Source organism: Anoplolepis gracilipes, unplaced genomic scaffold, assembly GCF_047496725.1.
Source record: "Anoplolepis gracilipes unplaced genomic scaffold, ASM4749672v1 Contig22, whole genome shotgun sequence".
NCBI lineage: Eukaryota > Metazoa > Arthropoda > Insecta > Hymenoptera > Formicidae > Anoplolepis > Anoplolepis gracilipes.
The window spans coordinates 451,998-465,478 of NW_027328675.1; the positions used below are offsets into that span (position 1 = coordinate 451,998).

At 39.6% G+C, this 13,481-nt stretch overlaps 2 protein-coding genes across 2 annotated transcripts; both read right to left on the reverse strand.

Moving 5' to 3' along the window:
• Nucleotides 1-4,461: 4,461 nt before the first annotated feature.
• LOC140675959 (uncharacterized) lies at nucleotides 4,462-6,956 on the reverse strand. Its single transcript, XM_072910550.1, has 3 exons — nucleotides 6,797-6,956; nucleotides 4,710-5,270; nucleotides 4,462-4,652 (listed from the first exon to the last, which is right to left on the reverse strand). Exons 1-3 carry the CDS (start codon nucleotides 6,954-6,956, stop codon nucleotides 4,462-4,464), a joined length of 912 nt encoding a protein of 303 aa, XP_072766651.1.
• A 4,321-nt stretch (nucleotides 6,957-11,277) lies between these two features.
• LOC140675968 (uncharacterized) lies at nucleotides 11,278-11,853 on the reverse strand. The gene has a single exon (XM_072910558.1). The coding sequence runs from the start codon at nucleotides 11,851-11,853 to the stop codon at nucleotides 11,278-11,280; it is 576 nt and encodes a 191-aa protein (XP_072766659.1).
• Between the last annotated feature and the right edge of the window lie 1,628 nt (nucleotides 11,854-13,481).

A 13,481-nucleotide genomic window follows, 5' to 3' on the forward strand; every position in this document is an offset into this window, starting at 1 on the left:
AACTGCGCCCCGCACAGGAGGGCCACTCCTCCCCTCCCGCCGTCGAAGCGCGTCACCAATTAGAAAACGTCCGTTGCACTTACATCTCGGGATTCGCTCATAAATTAGAACTCACCCCGTATTGCGCATCTTGCTTTGTAAATTCCGACAATATCGATAGAGACTTTTACGCGTACTTCAACGTACATCTCGCGATCGACAGCTCGCGCTATTCTGGCGTGTATTGCACAGCCTGCCTCCGTAATCTAGCAGTTTTTCCCGTTCGACTGCGACCGGTGCGTTAACGCTTACGCCGATTTCCTCAGAGGTTTAAGAAATAGAAATAGTAATGATATAAGGGGGATTCTAACTCAGGTGCTCGAGGGGGATGCGGGGGCGGAGGGGGACCCGCGGGCGCGGGGGGATGACGTCACGCAGGTCCGCGACGCGGTTTGTAGACGCGGAGTACGCGGGGAGGGGGAGAGGTCCGCGACACAGCTGTAGGTCTGCAACGCGGTTTGTAGACGCGGGGTACGCGGAGAGGAGGGAGAGGTCCGCGATGCAGCTGGTAGACGAGGGGACAGCGGAGAGGAGAGAGAGGTCCGCGGCGCGGCCAGTAGACGAGGGGTTTGCGGAGAGGGAAGAGATGTCCGCGATGCAGCCGGTAGACGAGGGGATTGCGGAGAGGAGAGAGAGGTTCGCAGCGCGGCCGGTAGACGAGAGGTTTGCGGAAAGGGAAGAGAGGTCCGCGAGTAGGTTAGGTTAGGTTAGATAGAGGCGAGTAGGGAGATGGATAGAGAGAGACAGCACGATAGGCGTTCGCAACGCGGTAGACGGAGACGCGTGGTATAGGATAGGATAAGGAGAGCGCTATGCGCATTGTACATAGCGTAGGACAATGAGAGCATGATGTGGTAGGAAAAGGAGATTACAATAGGAAGATAGCGTGAGAGAGAAAGAATGAGGATGAGGGGAAAGGATAGCGGGAACGCGATAAGACGGAGGCTAAGGCGTACGCTAGAACGCAGATTAAATTTTTTTTATATTATTATATTATTATTATATATTATATTATTATTATTATTACTAATTATATATATTAAATATAATCTAATCAATACTAAGTGGAGGAGGAAGAAGGATGGGAAAGATAATGAAGGCGCAAAACATATATACATATTTATCGTAAACAAAATATTTAATTATAAAAATGTGTATTTTTATACATATAGTGTGTGTGTGTTTTTAAAAATATAAAAGATATAATATAAAAAATATAAAAAAATGTAAAATATAATATAAAACATAAAAAGATATAAAAAAAAATATAAAATATAATATAATATATATAAAATATAAAATATGAAAAATCTAAAATTTAAAATTATAAAATATAAAATATAAATAAAAAACTAAAAATTAGTCGGAGAGAGGCGGAGGGGGAATTCGCGACGGCTGCTTCTGTAAGAGAAAAAATGAACATTTATATTAGTACCTTAAAAAATTGTTACAGCCACAGAAAAGGCTATAGATTTAATTAATTACTGAATATATATATGTATATATAATTATATTGATGCAGGAATGCATCGCGAGCGATAATCGCGCGAGCCGCTGACGCAGCGAGCCACGCGCGCCCGAGACCGAGCGGAACGCGAAACCGGAAAGCGCAGAGACGTACCGGAAAGGTGTCGCCGAATTGCTAAAAGTACAAGCGAGGAAATTCGACTTTGAACTTCCTCGCCTGCACTAAAACGCGAATTCAGCAACATAACCATATTTGGTCATGTTGCTAGGGGATCCCCTCCGAAAAACCATGCAGTTCGGAGGGAAAAACAGCACCCGCCGCGATGAAACGACGGGCAGTCGTTGATCAGATCCAAAAGAGGAATAATCGTCACGGGTAACCGTTAATCAGAACCGAACGAGTAATAATCGCCACGAGCAGCTGTTGACCAGATTCAACAGAGTCATACACGAATGACTAAGAGATATACGCGCGCCTGAGATAAGCCGACGCGTATCAGACTACCTGTGCGACAGAGCGTACGAGAGATACCGCTCTCTCACTTCAACCGATATTAAACGCGAGTGACATAACGTTCGCTGGGAGCAGTGACAAAATACCAACCCATTGATTCTATTTAACTGTTATTTATTATAATAAAAGGAAGAAGCAAGCACATATAATTAAAAGAACTTTATTAAAATAAAGAGAGGCCACTGCCCGCCGTATCCCCGGCCTTCCTTGCACGAATCTCGAAAAAACTCTGTGCCCCCTCACGGAGGCACAACAAAATACACAAACTTTTGAGCGTATTATATAGAGATACTTACAGTACGAGGGGCTCTTCTCCGAACAATCTGCGGAGACAGAAAATGTCCACGTACAGGTAAGGGAAGAACCCGTCTAAGAGACGAGCACGGGGGCCATCGCCCCACAAATCCTCATAATCCGCATATTTGCGGTTGAAGGTCCACCACCGACGCACCTCTTTCATGTGCGCGATGTTAATATACCCCGGGATGAGGTTGTGGTAACATAGATATTCCTGTAAAAGAAAAAACATATAAATATATTATAAATAAAAAAAGCATATAAAATAATAATAAACATTACTTACATCACCAAGTGGGATGTGGTAGCACCGATATTGGTAACACTATAAAAGATAAAAGTGTATAAATATAAATATAAATATAAATATAAATATATTATAGATAAAAAAAGCGTATAAAAATAATAAAAACTACTTACATCCTCGAACAGTACATCCAACAACACTCGGAATAGGTTGCGAGCCAAATTCTTAACCCAGCGAAGTACACGGTGATGGCTTCGCCTGCCAACCCCTTCGGAAAGCCGAAGGCGACGGTATCCCGGCTCGAAAACAGCGTCGAGAAATGCCATAATTTGCGACATTCTTAAATTCTTTACAAAATGAACTGCACTTCACAAATCAACTCACTGGATCACAGTTAGATACTTTATGCTAGTTCCAGCGAGAGCTAGGTAACGTCTCGGTAAAAAAATGGGTAGGGGATGTGCATGACATAAGAGTTAGCAACAAATGCTTGCTCTTCACAGCTGACAAAAAATTAAAAGCTGACGCGGACTGTCGCTCTACACAGCATTCATACAGATAATTATAATTAAATAGCGACACAATCAAATAAGCATCAGACATCTATTGAAACATTGATCAACATCGATCTAAACATGTTTAAACCTTATTATACATCAAATAAATATCTTAATATCATGACTTGAAATATAATACCAGATGCAGCTGCACCATGAAATGTAATATTCACCACACAGATGTATACATGGCTAAGAGATATAATACTTGCTACAGATTGATCCAACCACTATCATACATCAAATGAACATCTATCGAACATCAAACGAACATCTATCGAACCGCGATGAACATCTATCGTACATCAAACGAACGTCTATCGAACCACTATCGAACCACTATCGTACATCAAATGAACATCTATCGAACCACTATCGTACATCAAACGAACGTCGATCAACATCAAACGAACATCTATCGTACATCAAACGAACGTCTATTGAACCACTATCGAACCACTATCGTACATCAAACGAATATCTATCATACATCAAACGAATATCTATCGTACATCAAACGAACGTCGATCAACATCAAGCGAACCATGAACGACATGAATTTTAATATTTTTTCGCGTTTAAAGATGTCAAATATTCCACGCCTATTGTCTGCTAAAATGCAGACTAATAGAAAAATGCATCACGTACTGTAATATAATACATGCTATAAGGAGAGAATAAAAAGATAATAACACATACATGTATTGTAACAATAGTTTATTATAAATATGGATTGATCAAACCTTTATGATGATGATTCGACCACCAATTGAATAATTTAAATACATTTTGTAAAGCACAATTTCGTACATGTCTATTGCAACGCAGAGTAGCATCTAATTTATCTAAAGCAGGAACGTCATCATAGTCGTTATCCAATGTCTCGATAATAAGACCGATTCTCGCATCGTCTTCCAGTAAATTTGCCAACCATTCTCGTTTTTCATGTCCTTTGACATACACTCGAGAAGATGCATCTTCCAACGTCACGGCGTCAGTGATTAAACGTTTGGCCCTGTAGTACGGAATGTTTCCATCTTCCCATTGCAGATTGTGATGTTTTCCAATCAACCATGCAACTTGAGATCTCTCAGATCTCGTGAGCAAATGGAATGGTGTAAGACTCGTAAAAATATAATGAGAGAGTACAGAGCCCTTTGTCAGAATCGCAATTTCTTTCACGATAAACTTTCCTCCAACGATAAATCCTTGGAGATCCACAAACGTTGGCACAACCATAATGAAATGATATTGGCGAGAACTACGACGAACAACTAATGTCGATCATCGAGTATCGCTAGTTTTATAATGTTATAACATTGGAGGGGATTATTCCTGATTCATGTAATTTTGCGGACAACATTTGTCAACGGGTTATATTCGACAATGGGATCGTGCAAGATGAGGCAATATGCGATAGTATTTGCGGGTACATCTAGCTTACATTTAAATTCTATTCTTACGTCCACGGTAGCATTTTTGACAGACTCGTTTTGTCGCGAGCAGTCAATGACCGTGAGAGGACCGCACTCTAGAAATTTCATGGTAAATAATACATTATCATTATTGCATCCGTAATAATATTTACGAAAACGCGCATACATGTCGAATAGGATAGCGTATCTCTTTTTATCAAAATCCAAATTTAAATCATCATACGGATAAAAATCAGAGTTTAGATAGAGTTTAACGTTTGTCAATTTGCAGTCGTCAAATTTGGTAATATCTTTCGACGCGACATTTTTTCTATCAATCTGTAGTGCAAAGATTACGTATCGCGGTTTCTCCAGCTGAGAGGCAGTTTTCACAGTCCACGAATGCTTAGTCGTACTGTGTAGCAAAGGAAATTCGTATAGATCCCACGAGTGGAAACTCATGTTCAAGTATCTACCGCTCTCCAACGCTCGTAGCAAGGACAGTTTACCAATTTCGTCCAATATTACGTGAGTCATACGCCATTGTATTTTGTGTAATTCAATCTCAGCTTCAGCAGCCTGAGCTCCAAATAAACAATTGTTGTCGTTGCGTGAACGTATTAGAATCAATTCATGACGAGCGTTAATCACAACGCGCTTATAATCCTCGCAAAATCCAAACATGTTGAGCGGTACGCAAAAATTGAAGTAACCTTCACCACCATTATTTTCAACTATATTCCACGCATCATTGTGCAAGATTTTACTTCTCTCGTGTGTAAGGGAAATGTAGTTTTTAATCGTGCAAGTTATTCCAACGTTTCTGTTGCGATCAATTTCCACACCGTTGAGTTCATATCAAAGTTCATCAAACATGAATGCAACGCAATTATTTCCCAATATCATTAGTTCATCCTTTTTTCTTATCGTCAATTTTCCTTCGATGTAAAGGAAGCTTTCGCACGGTAACATGTACAAATCCTGATGCTGTATAGGTATCCGTATCTCATTGCTATATCCAAGTGTTGTATTTGCGTATGGATTGTACGTATGAGTTTCAATCTTTACTATACGGTCGTCAAAGATTAGTTCGCTTCCAATGTTCAAAATGTCAATCATTCTTTCAATTATTACGTACAACAAATCCCAAAGACTTTAAAAATTCACGATTCAACGCGCTGAGCTTCTTTTTAGCGTAACCAGACACCTGATTATTGTCACCAGACATCGCTCGCCTCCTCGCAAAAGTATTGTCCCTCGTAAAGATATTGCTCCGTTTCATTCAACACGAGCATACTATTTTTGACGTCGTCGTACGTGCAATCGTACGGTAATTTCCTCTCCTCGAAAATCGAGCAATCGACCCTCCTGATCCACAACACGTATCGTTAAATGAGTAATGCTTCGCACGACGATCGGTAGATAAATGATTTGCGCGGGCGTTTCCGATATCTTATATCCCGGTGGTACGTTCGGAGAAAATTCATGTATCGCGTGTACGCGCTTACTATTGCTATATGCACCAGCAGTCACACTGTATTCTATACGAATAATGTTTACGTTAATAATATTTATCGGCATATCTGATTCGTACCATTTCCGCGGCTGCAATACACGATTCGAGAATCCCAACAACAATCCTATGTTGTTGGGCTTATTAAAATTTATTCTGTATATGCATTTAATTTCACTTTTCAACGTATTATGATTAGCGCAAATCACAATTGGATATTTCTCATCATTGTTATTAACAATGTTGTGGGAATCGTATTGTAAAATTGTATGCGTTAGATATTCATTTATACCATGCAATTCGTACGATCCTTCGGGAATCGTAATTTCCTTGTCGTCGTTGTCAAAGTAAAATTTATTATTCGAGGAATTCACGTTCGGTATCGTATGATAAGTTTCAAAATCCGTTAAACCAAGTTCGTAATCATCATCGTTCAAATCCATGGCTGGAAAGTAGCTTACGGCAAGAACGCTACTCTTACCAGTCAACGTAAGTGTCAGTGACATGTTGAATACTGAGTCACGACAGTAGAGTGTTAGGCTTTAAATTTAATCGTTTGAAGAAATTGTAGACACAATTGTCCGCAAATACTCTGATTATAATTTTGATAAGACGCATGATTATATTCAATTTTTGTTACATTCTGTCCAAAATATTGCACCAATTCCTCGGGCAATCGAAGATTTCCAAAACTGTCAAAATACACAACATTATCTCCCCTCTTTACGTATGCTACCCAATAATTACCAGGACCCTCAACGTCGTCCAAATTGACAATGCAGCTCTCGTTTCGTTGCACGCCGCTTATCGGTAAATTATTGCGCATGAAAACGTCTCTAAAGAAAGGTATGCGCATACGTCTTGCAAGCTGTTCCAATTGTACGTTAATTGTTACACCCGCAGGCATTTTTAACGTTTTTTTTTCTTAGCAGTCGTTCAGAACCCCCGTCCACGCTTGTATGGAGCGAGATAAAATTCACGACCTTCCATAGCACGATTGTGACGTTGCATTTCTTCGAATTGGCGTTGCGCGGCCTTGCTATCGTTTACAGCCTTTGCGATTCCCGCTGCTCCACCAGCCAAAGAACCGACTACTCCCAACAATGGTAAAATCGATAAAATACCACCACGCTTCGCTACTGGAAGTAGCGTTTTTTCAACATCTTTTTCTTTTTCGGTGATTTTTTCATCTTCATTTCCATACCAAATTTCGTTTTTGCCTTCATGGCCGTCCAAACAGCCGTAGCAGCCGCTTTTTCACCAAGAATCGAATCTCTCGCGGTAATACGTTCCCGCGCCTTCACAGCTAGTATACGATCCGCAACGTGTCGTTCGCCGAGGTCGTTGCTTCGCGAGTAAGCTATATCGTGGTCGCGACACGCAGCGTCCAATGGATTGATACCTCGATCGCCTCTAGCCAATCGTTCTTTTAAACGAGATTCCGATCCGCAAAACTGATATCCAGGAATATGTAATTCGATAGGAAGCGCGTTTATCGCACGATTCAATAGACCGCTACCTCTTATAATTTTCGCTGACATTCGTAGCAATCTTTAATAAATGGTGCTGGACCGTCGATATGTGTTTGCTGCCACGGTAAATTATAATGTCGCAAACATCTACGATACCGTTGTACTTCAGAATTAGCCTTTATATGTTCGGGAAGTTTGTCCCACAGTCGTTCCACGTAGCGACTAAATTGTCTCAATAAAATAATCTTTGGTATATATTGCAACTGTTCAAAGGTAAGCTCGAAAATATGACTGTCGTCCGACAGATGAAAAAACATTTTCAATACTGAGCGGTTTCGATTCGATGCACATCTATAAATAGGTTCTCCCATGACTCATTCTCAAAATGCGGTTTGTGCAGCAAGCGACGATAATCAAAGTTACAAACTTTGATAATAGACTAATGCTTGAAAAAGAAATACGCAAGCATGGAAACATGTTACCAATTACTATACGCGGTATTATTTGCGGTCCTTCAAATTGTGGTAAGACTAATGAATTGATAAGTCTAATTGAAAGTCCGTACGGTGTTCGCTTTGAGAACCTGTACGTATACTCAAAATCGCTTCAACAACCGAAATATCAATATTTGGAAAATTTATTGACACCGATAGACGAAATTGGTTATTTCACATTCTCTAATAATAGTGAAGTCGTTGCTCCAAGCAAGGCGCTTCCGAATTCCATTTTTATCTTTGATGACGTGGCGTGCCATAAACAAGATACGATAAGAGAGTACTTTGCAATGGGTCGACACTCGAGCGTCGACTGTTTCTATCTTTGTCAAACGTATGCCAAGATACCCAAGCATCTTATACGCAACAATGCGAATCTGTTGATTTTATTTCAACAAGATAGTACAAACCTGAAACATGTGTACAACGATCATGTAAATACTGACATGTCATACAACGATTTTCACGTATTATGCCAGAAATGCTGGCAGCACAAGTATGGATTCGTAGTTATTGATAAAGACAGCTCGCTGACCAATGGACGATATAGAAAAGGATTTAATGAATTTACGATACCGTAGAGAGGTTAGACGCTGTCGACACATCAGTCTAACAACGTCTACAAAATATCCATCATGATAAACAACAATGATGCTGATGATGAACGTGAAAAGATTGTGAGAGAGATTGCAAAAAACAAGCGAATCAATTCGCAAAAAATATCACGCTTTAAAAACTGGTAAAATTGAGGAAGACGTCGCTTTGGAGAGACATTTTAAGCCAATCACTGAACCTCTAAAACAAATTGTTGAGAATACCATCGATGTAGAATCTGATGCATCGAAAGTGGAGTCGTTTGGTATACCCAGAGAAGAACAAGAGAGCATAAAGCAGAAACAATCAAACATTTCACTGACTTATGAAAAAATATCAAATGGGGGACGGAAACGATCAAACGATTCATTGATAACTTCTACAAATCAATCAAAGCGAATGAAACAATCGACTCCGATAAAAGCTGTACAACAACCTCAAATAATCTCGTCTCCTTCCGTCGAAGAAATTTTTGAGACCACACCCGAAGCGGTTGTGACGTCGGTTCAACGTCAATTACAAACATCCGGTCAGAAAATGTTGCGAGAACATCTTGGTCCGCTCGGACAAAGATATATCGGAGCAATTTTGGGCCAAGATGTAAATAACAAGATGAATTACGTATACGGTGTTAAATTTTCCGACGAAGGAATGATGCTCGGCAATAAACATTTCGAAGTGGATAAGAATGATAATATAATCATCAATGGAGTGAAATATGCGGGGATGCCGGGCCTCTACGAATTAATTTTCAAGAGAATTCCCGACGATGCTGTATATACAGAGAACGATATGCATAAATATAAAAGTATATTACTAGCGACAAACGCGCATAGACGTGATAGTAATGTGCGTAATCCAGTATTAGGCAACAAAGGATACAAATATAAATATATAATCGCTTCATTATTTCCTATCAAAAGAAAAATTGGAAAAGATATAAACCTACCACGCACTATGACACTAAGTGAGAATAAAATTGAATACGTGCATTGGAACGATCCCAACGAATTGGTAGATCGTTTGCGGCTGCTGGAAGCTTCGCGTCGAGCAGGTACCAATGCTCATGGCAATGAAATCATGTCAATTATAGAAGAGCTTCGCGAGGCGGGTCTTATTATAAATTAAACAACATGTTGACGATACTAGTCATTCTGTAAAAACATTTCGTATTGAAATGTCAATTAATAAATTTGGAGTATCGCTCGGTACGTCGAATAATGCATACTATGAATGGAACGGATTACTAAAAACGTATGTGCGAGATAACGCTCTGTGTCTGACTAGCGTCGGCTTTGACGCAAGGTTGCGCAAGATACGACGTGTAGCGCAACCGGAAGATGATAACGATGCTGCTAACAAACGGTACGTTGAAACGAGTGTTGAACTTTTGAGGAATAGGTAGAAAGAAATTGAGGAAATAATTATTGCGCTCGAAACGCGTGCAAACGCTTCAGATAATGATGCATAAAATGCAGAAAATGCTTCAGACATGTGTGCAAACTACATCCGACTCAGGAAAAGATACATAAAGAATTATACATGAACTTTTACATTATTATGAAATATGCCACGATCAAACATGCAAGAAAAGAAAAACAACTCTGAAAAGCGACTGCTCGTGGAAGAATTGTACGCTCCGGCGAGAAGAAATTTTCCGCGTAGACGTAGAGTGCGTCATAGTACGCGGATACGATGATCTGTGGCAGGCAGACGTGATTGAGATGCGTCCGTATGCTCGAGTCAACAAGGGATACAATTACATACTCACTGTTATCGATGTGTTGAGCAAGTATGCGTGGGTCGTACCGCTCAAGAGTAAAGGTGGAAGCGAGACGGCCGATGCGATTGCAGAGATAATTCGAGACGATGCGAGATGCCCGAAAAATTTTCAAACCGATCAAGGAAAAGAATTTTACAATGCAAATGTACAAAACCTCATGAAGAAACACGATATTAATCATTATTCGACATATTCCATCATGAAAGCTTCGATCGTGGAAGGATTCAACCGCACTTTAAAGAACAATATGTGGAAATTGTTTACGCTAAATGGTAATTACAAGTGGATTGACGCACAAGGTATACACCATTCGCGAAACAAAAATTGCATTTTATCCCAACTCGTTGCAGAATATAACGCGCGAAAACATCGCACTATCAATATGAGACCTATCGATGTCACTCCTACAATCGCTGATAGACTTTTAAATACAGTATACAACAATGTAAAAATTGCTGCTCCAGCGAGATTCAAAGTAGGTGATTCGATACGTGTGAGTAAATTCAAGACCATTTTTGATAAAGATTACACACCAAATTGGTCGGCCGAAGTGTTTAAAATTGTCAAAATACTAATCCCGCGACATATATATTAAAAGATTCGCGCGGAAATCCAGTAGCTGGAGGATTCTACGAATATGAACTATAACGCGTTGCTAACCTCGACATGTATCTCGTGGAAAAGATGATACGTAAAAAAGGAGATGAAGTTTTTGTGAAATGGCTGGGACTTGATAAATCGCACAACTCTTGGATACATAAAAATAATGTATTATAAACATAGTAAAAATATACATAAATTTACATGAATGAATATATATATATATATATAATTTATATTTACAATAAATAAATTCAATTATTTACAATAAATAAATACAATTATTTACAATGGTATTTTATAATGTCCCCACGATAACTTATCAGTAGTTGTAGGTACGATATACCGCTTGTCATCGTACGGACTTAGAGCAATTTTTGTTTCGCGAATGGTGTATACCTCGTGCAATTTTGATCTCATACACGATTGACTACGCGTCATTTCAATCTCTTCGTTCAAACACTGCGTGTAATCGTCAAACGTTATTGTTCTCGCGAAAACGTTACTCTTGACACCTTTTACCTTTTTCGTATCCTTCTTACCATCCACGCGCAACGCGTACATTTTTGCTCTAAGCCCGACAAATTCGGTCATTATGTTACCGTTGTTTTCATCCTTCATTAGACCCGGTACCTTTTTATTCACGAGCGGTATATCGTACGCATTGTCTGTCGCATAGTCGCTCGTATCAATTTTGCTGATGTCGCGTTTCATATTCTCGTAAACATCGTCGCACTCAATGTGATGTATAAGACTATCCGTGTCAGTGTACATGACTTTGCATCTCTTCCGATACATTGACACCATATAATCGTGGTGAAATTTGTACAAACATATCTTGGATATATCGAGAATACACATACCCACGTAAATTGGTTTGTAGAATTTCACCTTGAATTTACGTAATTTTACAGCGATTAGATTTTCTGAAAAAACGCTTCTGCTATGAAAATTTGGTTTTGCAATCAATGCCTCTGCGCCGTACCTTCCGTTCCATTTTGTTAAAAGTTTAACATCTACGCGATTGCGCATATTTTCCATCGTTTTGCCAAACACGGCATTATTCATCAGTTTGTACAAATTTTTTTCAAAATCATTTTTTGCCAGTGTTCTAAATTTTGTGTTGAGTTCTATATAAGTACGGAGCCACGGAGATTAAGTGAATTGTAATATACGATGAATTTTTTAACACGAAGACCGTGACGTGAACATTGCTGCAGATTGTGGTAGTGTATCACGTAACGCTTCTTATCGTATAAGGTTGCGAGAAGCTTGTCCTCGCGCTTGCCAAGTGGTTTGCCCCGTGACGGACAAAACGGTAGGTCAGTGTGCGAATCGTGAAGATACTGCGGATACTCGAGGTCGAGGATGTAGCCTGTAGATGAATCGAGCGCGATCGATGATACATCAAAATTGGAAACATTATCGACCCACTGAAAATCGGCATAGGGCAACGGTTGACACATTGCACATCCGTATAAAATATTAACATCGAAATACATCAAGTACATTGATGGTTTCGATGAGTCATACGACTGCATGTGCTTGTTATTAGCACGCGCCTGTTGGAATATTAACTCAGACCACCGCGTATACCTCGTTCGATAAACATAACCATGTCAATGTCTGTGAGTAATTCAAATATAATTTTTGTATGCTTTAACATGGCGTCCCACGTGTAGCCGGGAAGAGTATAGTAATACGCGGGGTCGAGCCCATAACTCTTGATACAACTCTCGCGGAAATTTTCAAAAATGTCTGCTAGTAACAAGACATCGATTTTTAAATACCGATCGCTATATTCGCCTAGCGTTCGAATGGAGAATTGCTTCCACACAGTCTCAGCGCGCACGTAATCGCTCTCGGATACTGTGTTACCAGTCAAGGAGCTGTAAAATGATTCTCGCGATGGTAAACACGCATCTTGCAATTTATCTACGCAGTCAATGTACTCGTACGGAAAGACATCTTTTCTTGTTAATAAATTGAAATCCTCGGCGGATACATTTTTGAATTCCGATTGTAAAATTTTGAGTTTATTCTTGCTCAGAAAAGATGCCAATTTGTCGAGACTTGTGAAAAATTTATATGAATCTATGAAACGTAATTTAATGTGATTTCCCGGTTTGTCTTTCGTACCTTTAACATGTTTTGTAAATGAAATATATTTTTCTTTTGTTATCGGAAGTAAATCGATTTCTCCTTCGAATGCTGTGGCTATTTCGATTATAAAGTGAGAATCATAACCAGATAAATTGTGAAATACTATTGGAATGCAAAAAGATTCTTTGTAATTTAGATTGCAATTTGAATGCGCGGGACCTCTGTACCGTCTGGTCAATTAACAATGATCGCGTACGCGCGTATCGTCTTCCACGAATGGTTTCTCACATATATGACACTGAGTCGCGCTTCGAAATTCTTTCCATTCATCTTGTGTTAAATTTACCATGGGGACATTGATTGTTAAAATATTTTCTACACGTTGC